The sequence below is a fragment of the Meira miltonrushii genome, assembly GCF_003144205.1.
Source record: "Meira miltonrushii strain MCA 3882 unplaced genomic scaffold FA14scaffold_2, whole genome shotgun sequence".
NCBI lineage: Eukaryota > Fungi > Basidiomycota > Exobasidiomycetes > Exobasidiales > Brachybasidiaceae > Meira > Meira miltonrushii.
The window spans coordinates 1821499-1835038 of record NW_020289944.1 but is presented as its reverse complement, the minus strand read 5'-3'; the positions used below and the strand labels follow the sequence as shown (position 1 = coordinate 1835038).

The 13540-nt window shown below is 43.0% G+C and overlaps 9 protein-coding genes across 9 annotated transcripts; 4 read left to right on the top strand and 5 right to left on the bottom strand.

The window, feature by feature from the left end:
- Positions 1 to 12: 12 nt before the first annotated feature.
- Positions 13 to 646, bottom strand: FA14DRAFT_178662 (Osmotin, thaumatin-like protein; the record flags this gene model as incomplete). Its single annotated transcript, XM_025500864.1, has 2 exons — positions 13 to 241; positions 318 to 646. 2 exons carry the CDS (start codon positions 644 to 646, stop codon positions 13 to 15), a joined length of 558 nt encoding a protein of 185 aa, XP_025355588.1.
- A 1372-nt stretch (positions 647 to 2018) lies between these two features.
- Positions 2019 to 2480, top strand: FA14DRAFT_189271 (putative acetyltransferase; the record flags this gene model as incomplete). Its single annotated transcript, XM_025501712.1, has 1 exon — positions 2019 to 2480. One exon carries the CDS (start codon positions 2019 to 2021, stop codon positions 2478 to 2480), a length of 462 nt encoding a protein of 153 aa, XP_025355587.1.
- A 113-nt stretch (positions 2481 to 2593) lies between these two features.
- On the bottom strand, positions 2594 to 3895 carry FA14DRAFT_164271 (acyl-CoA dehydrogenase NM domain-like protein; the record flags this gene model as incomplete). The annotated part of the gene is made up of 1 exon (XM_025499872.1): positions 2594 to 3895. The coding sequence occupies one exon, from the start codon at positions 3893 to 3895 to the stop codon at positions 2594 to 2596; it is 1302 nt and encodes a 433-aa protein (XP_025355586.1).
- A 1216-nt stretch (positions 3896 to 5111) lies between these two features.
- Positions 5112 to 7251, top strand: FA14DRAFT_160500 (uncharacterized protein). Its single transcript, XM_025498708.1, has one exon. It carries the CDS (start codon positions 5205 to 5207, stop codon positions 7155 to 7157), a length of 1953 nt encoding a protein of 650 aa, XP_025355585.1. The 5' UTR covers positions 5112 to 5204; the 3' UTR covers positions 7158 to 7251.
- A 234-nt stretch (positions 7252 to 7485) lies between these two features.
- On the bottom strand, positions 7486 to 7758 carry FA14DRAFT_115895 (uncharacterized protein; the record flags this gene model as incomplete). The annotated part of the gene is made up of 1 exon (XM_025496138.1): positions 7486 to 7758. A coding segment is annotated over one exon (273 nt), but the record flags the coding sequence as incomplete, so codon positions are not given.
- A 749-nt stretch (positions 7759 to 8507) lies between these two features.
- FA14DRAFT_145029 (uncharacterized protein) lies at positions 8508 to 9749 on the top strand. The gene is made up of 2 exons (XM_025497263.1): positions 8508 to 9402; positions 9470 to 9749. Exons 1-2 carry the CDS (start codon positions 8598 to 8600, stop codon positions 9667 to 9669), a joined length of 1005 nt encoding a protein of 334 aa, XP_025355583.1. The 5' UTR covers positions 8508 to 8597; the 3' UTR covers positions 9670 to 9749.
- Positions 9750 to 9833: 84 nt separating this feature from the next.
- Positions 9834 to 10188, bottom strand: FA14DRAFT_189265 (zf-CSL-domain-containing protein; the record flags this gene model as incomplete). Its single annotated transcript, XM_025501711.1, has 2 exons — positions 9834 to 9914; positions 10000 to 10188. 2 exons carry the CDS (start codon positions 10186 to 10188, stop codon positions 9834 to 9836), a joined length of 270 nt encoding a protein of 89 aa, XP_025355582.1.
- A 270-nt stretch (positions 10189 to 10458) lies between these two features.
- On the top strand, positions 10459 to 12671 carry FA14DRAFT_160498 (uncharacterized protein). Its single transcript, XM_025498707.1, has one exon. The coding sequence runs from the start codon at positions 10473 to 10475 to the stop codon at positions 12288 to 12290; it is 1818 nt and encodes a 605-aa protein (XP_025355581.1). The 5' UTR covers positions 10459 to 10472; the 3' UTR covers positions 12291 to 12671.
- On the bottom strand, positions 12142 to 13471 carry FA14DRAFT_160497 (Abi-domain-containing protein). Its single transcript, XM_025498706.1, has one exon. The coding sequence runs from the start codon at positions 13390 to 13392 to the stop codon at positions 12358 to 12360; it is 1035 nt and encodes a 344-aa protein (XP_025355580.1). The 5' UTR covers positions 13393 to 13471; the 3' UTR covers positions 12142 to 12357.
- Between the last annotated feature and the right edge of the window lie 69 nt (positions 13472 to 13540).

The following is a 13540-nucleotide window of genomic DNA, read 5'->3' as shown; positions in this document are numbered from 1 at the left end:
AAGTGTACCCATTTAACAAAAATGAACGACCCAATAGGTGAAATCAGGTGGACATTCATGTACAGGACGAGTACATGGTTCTTCGCTTGCTTTTGGAGTAAGCAAGCCGGGTTGATGATGGAAAGCGTCTTTGCAGTGTTTGCATTCACAAAATGCTGAATCGCATTGTGTTGTACCATCTGGACCTGGTTCTTGTTTGCCTTGTAATTGCAACCTTAACGGTACGTTGAATCCATTAGCACTGAAGAAAGGGAAAAAAGGTGACCAGGTCAGTTGATGAGAAAGAAAGGTTTATTCATGTTATGTTGGATACTCACATGCTGATCGCATATTTACCTGTTCCAATATCAAATTGACCATGAGTTGTATTAAATTGACCGTCTTGTCTACTACCCTTGATACGTGTATAAATTGAACCACGATAATTGTCTGAAGTGAAATGAATTTCACTGTGTTTACCTGGTTTGATTACATTTTGACCGGTGAATTCACGTCCCGGAAGAGAAGGATCAAAGATTGGTTGAACGCCTTCATCACAATTGTTGAAAATCGTAAATGTGATTCGATTATCACGTTTTACCGTTGGTTTTGCAAATGAAGTCAAAGCCAAGAAGAATATAGATGAAACAAGAATAATGAATCGCATGCTTGCAAATGATGTAGGGAATGTGGACGAAATTGGAAAATGTGGGAATCAATGTACGATGTTGAGAATGGATCCCGATTTTATAATAAGATGGAAACCCCTTTTGGTTGAGAATTTTCTGAAATTTTCAAAATTAGTACCCCAAGAAAAAGCTCGAGGAGATGTAAAAAAATCATCCTTGAAGATGGAATATCTCCACATCTTTTCTTCCTGTCAAACTTTTGTTAAATTCAGGAAGAAGTAACGTAATAAATGCGATCTGTGCTCTATCAATCGCGCAAAACAGGCTTCTGAAGGGGGTCTTTTGATATTTATCCGATCATTGCACGAGTGATGCAAGCCCTGTCTTCTGTCCTATTGAGTGAAAGGGGCATTCTTCATTGTTCTGACTATCATTAATAGCATTCATGCATCTATAGATCAATCTATGCAAAATTGCAGTCATCATGGGCCATATTAAGGCGTTATCTGTCAATGCAATCACCTTCACAAGCGCGTGTCGTTGTATCGCGTTCTGACTTTTGATTAGCGCACGCAGAAGTGCAAAGTGGTAGAGATTGATTGGGTCAATGATTTTGATTGTTTCAATTTGACGATCAATGCATTCTCATAATCTCAATAAGTTACACTGCTTTCACCACAGTCATCTGTAACAAGATCAAGATCTAGTATTCTACTCAGGTACCGCACATTACCCCTCGTGTCATCTCCACAAAAAGGTCTCTCCCCCTCGACACCCGCCGGCACTCAGAATTACATCTCCTCAGTCCACCCCTGCTGATCTTGCGGAGAAGATGAATGCCGTACATGCGGAGATTCAACGATGTGCGGATAAAAATCAATTGTTCTGGATTGCATTGGCGGATAAAGCATTGAACTCTTGGTTTGCAATCTTTATATCTTTGGCTATTTTGTTGTATTCGATTCGCTTTGCATTTAAATCAATCTTTGAAAGTCAAATATGGAAAAATTCTCAAAATGGTCGAATTGCTCTTTCTCGGAGTATTGTCAAAGGTGTGAAAGAGTATAAAGATGCTTTTCCTTGGACACATCATTTCATCTTTTTCATTCCATCTGCTGCTATAACACTTTTTGCAGTATGGACATTCCAGTCCACGATACCGTTCCTCAACAATCACTGTATCTGAGCGAGGAGCTATCGATATTCTCATTTCCATCAATCTACTTAACATGGCACAAAGTGGCTGACACTCTCGTTCGGGAAAAGAGCGTAAGAATCCGTTGTGTGTGCAAATGCAATGCAACAATGGCGCTAGTGCTGCATACACTTTCATCAATCGAGTCAACTCAGCTTTTTCAATCCTTTCCCAACGATCATTGAAACGGATAAAGCAATCAAACAAAAAAAAGGATGTCAAAACAATCAATAGATGACGAATACATTTTAGAGGAAAAAGTACCATCACCAGAAGAACATTTTAATCTTCGCAAACAAGCCGGATTAACACCACCGCCAAGGCCAGATAATGAGACCTCTTTAAAAAATACCTGGTTTGGCGTTACGATACGAACGAAACAAAACGGAGAAGCAGTTTCCATGGGTAGAATAATTGGTGATGGTGCAATCTTTTGTGTCGTTGTTGATATTTGTACACTACCGCATCATCAAAGGAAAGGACTAGGATCAAAAATTATGCGTGCTTTGGTCGAACATACGGATAAACATGCTCCAAATGCACAATTATCCCTGCTAGCTGATCCACCCGGCAAAGTACTGTACAACAGAATGGGATTTGTGGAAAACAAATTGGAAACACCTATGGTACGCTCCACCTTCTTTAAAGCTTATGCAAGAGGTCAAAGGGAAGAATAATGTACAACACACACATGAATATCTGGAATAGAATAGCATTATCCATGAAAGGGGTACAAATTGATGAAAAAGGGAAAATGTCTAATTTAGGAATTTTGTCATTCAAGACCGCTTCAGTTCTTGAGACCCATCTCTGCTTCTACAAGTTTGGCAATCGTTTGTCTTTGAATGTTTGAAGTACCTTCATAAATTGCACCAATCTTACTGTCACGCCAATATTTCTCAATTCCAGTCTCACGTGTGAAACCCATTCCACCACACCATTCGATCGCACTTCCAGAAACGGATTGAGCAACTTCAGAAGCATACAATTTAGCCATTGCTGCTTCTTTGGTGAACGGACGACCTTCTTCTTTGAGACGGGCGGCGTTATAAACCATTGTACGTGCAGCTTCGATCTTCATTGCAGCTTCTGCGAATTGGAATTGCATTCCTTGGAACGATGCAACGGGTTTACCGAATTGTTTACGTTCGTATGCATATTTGATCGCTTTGTTAAACGCACCTTGTGCTAAACCAACCATTTGTGCACCAATTCCAACTCTTCCTTCGTTCAAGATTTCAATGGCAATCTTGTATCCTTTCCCTTCTTCTCCGATCAAGTTCTCTTTTGGGACTTGAATTCCGTCAAATTGTACAGTGCAAGTTGAGGATGCCTTGATACCCAACTTCTTTTCCTTCTTTGCGATTTCTACACCCATATCACGCGTGATTGCAAATGCTGAAATACCCTTGTAACCCTTTGAAGGATCTCCTTGAGCAAATAAGATGAAAAAGTCTGCGTCTTCACTGTTTGTGATCCACATCTTCTGTGCGTCAATAGTGAATGAACCGTCGTCATTCTTCTTGTAAGAAGATTTCATGGCAAATGCATCAGATCCTGAAGCGGGTTCTGAAAGACAGAAGCAGCCCAACATATCAGTTGAGAGTTTAGGCAGATATTTGTCTTGCAATTCCTTTGAAGCATATTTACGCAAAACGGTATCGACCAAAGTATTATGAACATCACAAAGAACTGAAACGGAGGGGTCAACTTTTGCCAATTCTTCAATAACAATGATTGCGGCTGTGAAACTACATCCTGCACCGTTATGTTCTTCACTTGTTTCGATACCCATCAAACCTTGTTCGAATAAGCCATTGATGATTTCTTTATCCATTTTCTCTGCTTCATCCATTGCTTCAACACGAGGTTGAATCACTTCTTCGGCAAATTTGCGAACTGATTCACGTAACATTTCCTCTTCTTCTGTTAGTTTTGCCAATGAGTTTACACCGAAAGGACTTTCGAATTCGGCAGAAGATTGAGCAGAGCTGGAGAATGCTCTAGGCGCACCAACGAATGATGTTGTGCTTGGTGCAGTTGATTTTGAGGCGACATTTGTGGCAGCTGTCATTGATCGTGCCACAGTCATACCTCTCATGCCACTTTGACGTAAAGAGGCTGAACGTAAAGCATTACGAACGATTGGAGCTGGAGAACGCATGTTGATGAAGATGTTCCAAGAGGGGGATATGATGGTAAGAATGGAAGATTACAAATCTTAATCCTCTTCTCGTTTGTTAGGGACTCATGAGAGAGCCGGGCACAATGCCTCTTTCGCTTGTGTATGCTTCCGGTTCTCTTGTCCTTTATTTGCCCGAGCTTTAACACGGGGTACCGTCCGCTTTGGCCGACGCGCTCTACAATCCTGCCCGTGAATGCTGCCACCCTGCAGACAGAGGTGAGCCCCATGACATAACACGCACCCCAGTCCCTCGCTACAAACAAGCATCTTTCTTCCCGATTTAACTCATCATGAAATCATGAAAAAAGGGAGAACGTGGAATCTTACATAAGCAGTCGCTCATTGTATATTCGAGAAACCACATTTAGACTCATTGTTCAACAATCATCTTAATGTGGGGAAACACATCATACAAGGATTCAATCCATCCTTCATAGTGTATGTTTGAGTTGAGACATAAAAGGAACACCATGCCAAGAGAAGACCGTACGAAGCTATAGTGCTCATACCAATCTAATCGCTTTAAGATTCGACTCGGACAGATGTTGAATTGAAACAAAAGTGTACAGAAGCTGTCATGCTCTCTGCATCACTATGGATTCTTTTATGTGTAGCATACTTGTACAATTGTGTGTGTCTGGTGTGGTGTAATTTTGAGTTACGATAAAGAGGACCTGCCATTCATCATCGTGCGCGCAAGGCTACGTTTGCTCTTCTTGCTTCTGCTCTTCTAGCATTGACAGCGAATAGCTGAAGGTGGAGAAACAAAGCATCAGAGTACTGTCTATATGTCAATATTCATCACCTCATACGCACATGATATACCACGATCAAAACCATTCCAATACTTCCCAGCCAATTGCTCAATGCGGCTAATTGTACGTCTGTGATCATTTTGTTGACTGTATTGTATGCTCGTTCTCCCAGCTGTATTTGTGATGCTCTGACAACAAGTATTGGCTATTGACGATGATGTTGAGGTGTTGGTGTGATCACGATAAAAAAGAAGAATTGCACAAGCGCTTGCCCTAATTTGCTGTCAATGGCCTGTGCGACGTAAGCTTTAAAGTTTCTCACCCTTCTTTACACCCCACGCCGCATTCCACGGAGTAGCTTTCACAAACGCGTAAAGTTTCAACTTAAAACCAACACTTTACTTTTGGTGGAGTGTTGTCCTCTTTCTATCCCATCATCATCACAATCACAACCACCGATCATGTCACAAAGACAGACGGGAGGTGGTCCTTATTATGCTTCTTCTTCGTCAGCCGGACAGAGGTATGGATCAGCGGCTGATGTTCGACCTTATCGAGGTGGAGCAGGTGCAAGTGGCCGTCAAGCACCTCCATCACCTCGAATTTCTCAACCACCACTAATCCCACAAGCATTCACAGAAGCATTAGAACGTTTACCTCCTCCAAATCAATGGCCTTCTCAAGTGCTATCTTATTTGGTAGTCGATCCACTCTTGGCTCTCTTTCGATTCGTGCTGGAAATGGCAATCAATCCGCGTACACATCGTATCATCTTGCGACTCAGCGTTTTGTCTGCCTTGTTTTGGACAGCTCTAGGGTTGGCAATCGCAGGCTACGTAGGATTTTATCGTGCTTGGGTCCCTGATATCGGCCTTACTCGAACGGTGTGGTTGCAATACGGATATGATCGACCTCCATTCGCAGATATATCTCTGCATGGGCTAAACTCTGCAATCGGTGTATTTGCTGAAGATCAAGAATATGATGTGAGCCTGGATCTGATCGTTCCTTTGAGCGCTGCTAATTTGGACCTCGGCAACTTTATGATTGCTTTGGATCTTCGATCTGCACAAAATTCTTCCGTTCATCATATCAGCAAGCCATGGATAATTGTTCACGAGCCAGGACCGATTCGAGCAATGAATAACCTAATGTTCCAATTCACTAGAAATGCGCCCGCATTCATTCTGCCAACATCGTCCCCTCCGGTTCAGTTGATGACGATTCCTCTTCTCAGTCGAGCAGTCCTGGAACCGGCACGAGCATCTCATCCTTTCGCTGCCACCGTCCCAGCAGGTGTGGTGAGCGCACACATCACTGTCGGAAGAGCAGATGCAAATAAGTACTGGGTCTATGGAGGTGGACATGGCGTTGGAGGTGTCTTGCCAGAGACAGGAGGAATTCTGAAAGCTGCATCATCGTACGAGGGATATCGAAGTCGTGGTGAATTGCAAACTCACAGTGCAAGTTTAAGATTTGATGCGCATTTGACCGGCTTGCGATACTTTATGTATCACCATCCTTTGGCCTCCTTCATCTTATTCACAAGTCTCTTCATGGGATTCGAGTTGATCTCAGCACTTACACTCTGGGCAATCGCCGCATTCTACACTTCTTCTTTGACACAACCTTCTCTGGAAATCGAGGACAACTTTACCGGCAGATATGGTGGTACAAGTACCGATTTCGATTCTACGCCCAGACCAAGCGCAGGCGAGGAAGGATACGAAAGCGAGACACCGACTCCAGAAAGTGATGCAGAACAAAGAAGACAGCAGAGTAGATTAGCAGAAAGCAGTAATTTGAGCAGCGCACAAAGACAATCATTAGCAAGCTTACAAGCCAGAGATACACAAGAATTCTATGAACAACGAAGAGCAGAAATGTTACGAGATGAATTGGAAGGACGCAGGATGACTGCTGTCGATCAACCTGCAACGGGCGCTTTGGATGATCTTGAACTTACGCAAGGTAGACGTGTGCTTGGACGATTGGATGAAGAAACGGAGGAGGAGACTGATGTGCATGCGAGCGAAACAAGTGCTGGTTGGGAAGATGTAGGAGAAGAAGAGGGTGAATCTGGTGAGACAGACCCTCTCGCAGGAGGCATTGCAGCGGATGATCCAGACTTGGCCAGAATTGCAGCTTTGCGAAGACGAACGGTGAAAGAAGAAGATGGTGATGATAATACTCCGTTCGGAAGGGGTCAAAGTACGATTGGTGGATCATCTACCTCACGTGCATCTTCTGTTCGTTCATTCGGTGCAACCTCTCTCGGGACAGGTATTACTGGCTCCTCTGTTGCACCTAGCAGATCTCAAACACAAGCAACTCCTGAAATCAAGGAAGAATATGAAGAACCCGAAACAGAAGACGGAGATGATACGGAACGAGATGATAATGAACGCTCATAATAATTTTTCGCGATTACCTACTTTTCATTGTGTATACCCTTTTTCTGTCAATATGATACCTGAGCAATCTATACGGAATATAAATACTTTTTGTTTTGAACGGTATAATGGTGACTTTGATTATAGTACAGACTAAAATTACAGCATGAATTGTCTCTCATTGTTCGATCGCTTCGATTTCTCGCCTACTTTGCTCCAGTGCGTCTTTGGCAGTTTGATCGAGTATGACTGGTTTCTGATCCTCTGCAGATTGTGTAGATTGCAGGTTTGCAAGCGTGATAGAAGCTGCTTTCTGCGCCAACAATTTGCGTTTCAAGTTTAATCGTTCGATTTGTTTTCGATCTGCACGTATCGTTGCTTGTTGAACTTTACGAATCGTTCCACCGCAATGTTTGACGACCATACGTACCCGTTTGCCTTGAATTGAATCACAAAGTGTGATTGCTGCCCAAACTTCATTCATACCTAAACGTGAACAACGTACGATCGCATTATGAGTTGTGGGCGAATAATATCGTACTGCGATTGCTCCGCCCAAAGCACCTGAACCTACATCACCGAATGAATGCTGGATTGAATCCCGTATGGCACGTAATAGCCGCAATTGCATAGGTGTATTGTTTGTCGAACTAGGTGTACTTTGACCAGATTGTAAGCCCCCTTTTGAAGTGCTTTCTAGCCCATTTTCGGATTCATCTTCGAATTGTAGATGCACTAATAGCCAACGATGCTTTGTTCGTACCATTGTAGCGGAATCTGTCTCATCCGAGCAATTCTCTGATCTTCACACTTTGATGGTCTTCAAGCCACTTCTGCTTTCAGGATGTCATTGGGTTTGTGCCTATTGAGTGACGGATGACATGGTTAAGTCAATAAATACAATAACACTTTCCTTTACTTTAAAATTTCATTTAAACGGAAGCCGGGCTTCTTCGACTTGAGACTTTAACGCGTTTTTGTGTTCTCACGCTCCACCTTTTTAACTTATGCCCGGCTAGGCTTTGTAATTGAAAGTCGGCCTCGGTCAAGTTGAAAAAGGCGGTCAGCTTCCTATGTCTTTGGAGTATAAGAAGAAGAAGAGGATCAAACCATCAATGTTTCTTAAGAAAATAATTTCCTCATCTTAAAATATTCTCATTGCCTTAAAAGGAGATGTTAAGTCAAATTAATCCTAAAAGAAGTGTATTGTAACTGCTGTAATATTGATTGTTTCGGTTTAGTAAGGCACAAAAATGTTCAATGTTGAAAGCGCGCTATCTCGGGCATGAGCCTGTCTGTCTCTCTCCTTATGCGCCGCGTATATAACCGGCTCTTCTTATGCACAATTCATCCGAATCCTCCGCTCAATCAAAGCAGAGGTTCATTCGCGGGAATAATATACACAAGAAGAACGTGTAACACTCTGTCATCCTAACCATCACACCGATACTCATATTCAAAATGATGACAAGTCAATTAGCAAGACCTGCTTTACGTTCAGCTTCAAAGGCGGCATCTTCTGTCTTGGCAGGTCCAAGCTTAAGAGCATTCTCCACTTCTGCTTTACGTCAAAAAGAAGTAGAAAATGTGACCGTTTTTGGAGGTGGTTTGATGGGAAGTGGTATCGCACAAGTATTGGCACATGAAGGTAATTACAATGTCACTTTAGCAGATGTAACGGAAGATGCATTGGTAAAGGGAAAATCAATCATGCAAAAAAGTTTAACCCGAATCGCAAAAAAGAAAATGGCAGATCAATCTGCAGAAGCACAAGAACAATTTGTTAAATCAATCGTTGATAAAGTTCAAACTACAACTGATGCAGCTCAAGCTGTTAAATCGAGTGATTTAGTAATCGAAGCAATCATTGAAAACATCAAAATAAAACAAGATCTTTTCAAATTCCTCGATTCAAAAGCACCCGATTCATGCATCTTTACAACAAACACAAGTAGTTTAAGCGTAAAAGATGTCGCACAATCATCCAATAGACCTGACAGATTTGGTGGCTTCCACGCTTTCAACCCTGTTCCACAAATGAAATTAGTCGAAATCATCAAAACTGATCAAACAAGCGAAGAAACATTTGAAACTTTGATGAACGTCGCCCGCAAGATGAAGAAACAACCTGTTGCATGCACTGATGCACCAGGTTTCATCGTTAATCGTTTATTGGTCCCTTACTTGCTCGAAGCTATCAGACTCGTCGAACGTGGAGAAGCAACTGCAGAAGATGTTGATATTGCCATGAAACTTGGTGCAGGACGTGAGTATGAATGTGGTTTATTGATGATATAGTTCAAAGTACTGATCTCTTTTTCCCCTTTTTACAGACCCAATGGGACCAATCCAATTGGCCGACTTTGTTGGTCTTGACACTTTATCACACATTTCTAAGGGATGGAGAGAATCTCGTGTATCGACCGGTGAAATCAGCGCTGATATCGTTCAAGAGAGCAAATTATTGGAAGATTTGGTCGCACAAGGCCGAACAGGAAAGAAGAGCGATAAAGGTGGTTTCTACCCCGCTTAATCATTTCATCCTCTATGTGTATACGTCCTTAATGGTATAGCATACCTTTAGAAAAATCCGAATCGATTGAATGCTGAATTAAGAATACAAATGATAGAATACAGTTGAGTGCCCAGGCAGAGTGGCGTTTTGCGAATGTGAGCGTATGGGTGTATATGTCGAGCTTATGCTGCTTGAGCAACAGGTGTGGCGGATGTCGCAATCTGAGAAGCTGGCGCGACGTCATCATCTTCCTCGAAATCGAGCTGAAAGAGTAAGTAATGGGAAGGAGAGGGGTCAGCACACCTTGCCTAGATTATATCTAGAAAAGAGTCTCATTCTTTCACTCACCGGATCAAAGACGACACGAATGATCAAACTGCAACTTGGACACCTTGCCACATCTTCTGCATCTTTCAATTGTATTCTTGTGATTTCGAATCGATCTCCACAAGGGCATGGATAATGAAAAAGATCCCGCTCTTCGTCGTACGACATATCTTCCAATTCTACCTCATCGTAATAATTCGGTCGTGGCATACTGGAAAATGGTATATCAACGGGCTACGAGGGCGCCTTGGCCAGTGTATGAAGATTCACAGCTGGTTACTTTGTCGTTAAATGGGGATGGTGATGGAGTTGGTTAGGAAGGTACGGGGCCAACACGCCTGAAAGTTTAAAATTCAAAGTCATTCCATAAATTATAGTGCACGTGATTCGTATTTTTGGCCACACTTGGCTTGAGCGTATTCAAAATTACGCTATCATATGAATATTCTGGGATCCATGCCTTCTTTCATTACCACTTCCGCATACTATCCAAAATGCAATCACAGAAAACCAGGATGACAGTAAGGCAACTAAGGAATGGTCGATGGCAATCGCCAATTGCTTCAGCTTCCTTATCAGCAGTTCGATCTGTGCCGAACAGGGCATACGCTGCTTCTTCTTCACAGAGATCGTACTCTACAATGCCAAATCAAAGTCAAGTGGTCAATACGTTTGGTGCACCATTCAAAGAATTCATAATGACAATTTCACGTATTGCAAGAATTATTGTTTTCGGTGCTACAGGTATAGCTGTTATCGGAGTGGCTGGATTTGAAGGAACGCATCAATATATCGAACATGTTGCTATGCCAAAATTACAACTTGGAAGTGGAGTTTTAGAAGATGGAGAAAGTGTCAATTCACGAAAGGATGACGACAAATGGGGATGGAAACACGATTACGGGGAAGATGAATGGGTAGGAAAGAACAAGAAAGGAACAGATTCCCGACTTGGAATCAGAGGAAGACATCAATTACGTGCAGCATGGATCGCCACATTTTGGGGTGGTGGTGTGAAACCTTCGAATTATGTAGCAGGAGGAGCAGGTATGCCAGAGGTGGGATACATGAGTCAAGCTTCATCTGCGACACAATTCCATGTTGAAGAAGGTCTCAACTCATCAGAAGCACTCTTGAGGGCAGCACTAGAGACAGCAGAAGAGAAAGGGATTCGACTACCCGATATCGCTGCTCTACGTGCAGGATCAGCCTCAACCTCCGGTCTCGCACTACCAAACCAATCGATTGATAAGACTGCAGTCATGTTGGAATACAGATTAGCCTCCATTCGTGAACGACTGGGAACTCCCGGGGCACTTCGGGGAGCATTGGCTGGATATACACGCTTGTATGACGCTTTGGCAGGATTGGATGCTACCAACAAGAGCATGAAAGAAGAAGGACATATTTCCGGGCAGCCAGTTGTCAGATCGGATAGGCTAGTCCGACTGGCTACCAAAGTTGGACAATTGCATGAACTTGTCGGCAATCGTTCGGAAGCTGAAGGATGGCTAAATCGCGCAATCTCTTTGGCCGGCGGTGGTGCTATCGAAGAGCAAAATGCACAAGAACCAGGCGGAAGTCGAAAGGATCTTATCAAGAACGAGATTCTGGCCGGTGGTACTGGTATGCTGTCACGTACACCTGTTGAAGTGCAAGAGGCTAAAGGTACTCTTCAAACAAAATCTGCGGCTTCATCTGAATCAGATGCCAGTGCACCTGTCGACACACTGCCTTCTCCTGGTCTTACACGTTCTTTGATCTCTTCTTTACTTGCTCTCTCTGCCTTCAACGCACAGCCATCAGATCGTAACGCATTGGAACGAGCTCTGCAGTATCAGGCAAGTGCTTTACGCCTTACACGGGTTGAAATGGGTAGATCAGCCATTGCTGGACCTGATAAGGATGATTCTGGCGCACAATTACACCAGCTTTGGATCACGTACCATGACGGACTGGCATGTGTGCATGTCGGAGAAACGATGCATGGTTTACAGACATCCAAAGGTGCAGGAGCACGTTCGGTTAACGCTCTTTTGTCAACTGTTGGTCTTGGAAGCAGCGCACAACAGAAACAAGGTCAAACGATTGCTTGGCTAGACGAAGCTCGTGAGCGGGCACAACTTGTTCTGGATAATCTATCAAAGACAAAGACACGAAGACCGGGCGAGAAAGTTGAATTGTTGAAGAAATGGGAAGATTCTTCTCTTGAAGAGCAAATTCAAGCAAAGAGGTTATTGCGTGACTCTGTTCGATTACGTGATGCGATTGATGATATGAAGTACATCCTTTCGGTCAAACAGACAAAGTGAGAACAAAGCAATTCAAAGAAAGTACAAGCAATTAATTGCAGAGAGGTATAGAGCACTACAAGACATTCTACTGCCAATACCACGAGCCACCAAACAAGCTAGGCTTGGTGAAGGGCATGATGGAAAGTGCGAAACCAACGATTCCCGCCACGTATGCGCCATAGATCGACCATTTACGATGAGGATGAATGCGAACAGCTTCGATTGGATCAGGTAAGCCCATAATATTGCAGAATATATGGCTGACAAGTGGAGCCAATAAAGTATTTGTGCGTAGGAATAAAAAGTTTGCATACCAACCAAACATGGAAGTATAGGCAAATTGTATTGTAGAAATCAAACATGCACGCTTTAATGCCGATCTAGTTCTGCCTCCTTTGACGTAACCTTCGTATGCGTGATGTAGATGAGCAACTCCAAAGTATAGAGGTGTTGCAAAGATTAAGATGCTTTTTGGTAAATCTGCTAGAGCATGCAGCGATACGATGCATCCTCTAAAAACGATTTCTTCCGTTAAAGGTCCGATCAGATAATTCCTTATGCCCCAAACGTTTCCCAATTTTTCTTTGAGAGCTGCTTTTAGCGAAGGTGTGTGACGTTGACCAAGTAGTGTTCCATCGAGACCTGCTGCCAGCAGAGGGCCTGCGAATAGTGTCGAAGTGAGCAATAGCGGAAGCGTGATGGCAGGGATGATATGTTGCGAAGAGTACTCTACCAAAGATGGTTGAAACGGCAAGCTGTTGTTGTGTAAAAAGCTAGGGATTGGCAGAGGGATCCCGATCAATCGTAAAGATGCCAAAGTACCGAAAAAGATAGATTGAGTTGGATAAGCTGTCCTGCGTATCATTTCTGAAGTGGACCCAAGAGCTACCAAAGAGACCACCGATGCGACTCTAAGTCTACTTTTGACTACTACTGCATCATCTTTGTTTAATAGGACACCATCTTTGGACTTAGCTTGACCGATACGGGTTGCCGTGGAAACGTACAAACTCCCAACATAAATGAATGTAAGTCGAGCTGAGGTTGATATTGTCCATGTAGGTGTGAATATCGGTACAGGTACATGCCAATCGATCAAGCTGAATATTGACGAGCTCATCTTTGCCGATTTGAGATGGTCATCGTCAAAAAGGAAGCAAAAAGGAAGCAATAGATGATCGAAATAAATTGATCCTTTGTTGAAATAACGGGGTAAAAGCTTAAAATGCCGCTAATCACAAGAACTTCCCTTTGTTCTTGGATGTGCT

What these genes read in the sequence shown, in the direction of transcription:
- FA14DRAFT_160498 (XM_025498707.1), top strand. Translation starts at nt 10,473, where the DNA reads ATGCAATCACAGAAAACCAGGATGACAGTAAGGCAACTAAGGAATGGT.
- FA14DRAFT_145029 (XM_025497263.1), top strand. Translation starts at nt 8,598, where the DNA reads ATGATGACAAGTCAATTAGCAAGACCTGCTTTACGTTCAGCTTCAAAG. An exon ending in CATGAAACTTGGTGCAGGAC is followed by an intron (nt 9,403 to 9,469) that starts GTGAGTATGAAT and finishes CCCTTTTTACAG; the next exon opens with ACCCAATGGGACCAATCCAA.
- FA14DRAFT_160497 (XM_025498706.1), bottom strand. Translation starts at nt 13,392, where the DNA reads ATGAGCTCGTCAATATTCAGCTTGATCGATTGGCATGTACCTGTACCG.
- FA14DRAFT_160500 (XM_025498708.1), top strand. Translation starts at nt 5,205, where the DNA reads ATGTCACAAAGACAGACGGGAGGTGGTCCTTATTATGCTTCTTCTTCG.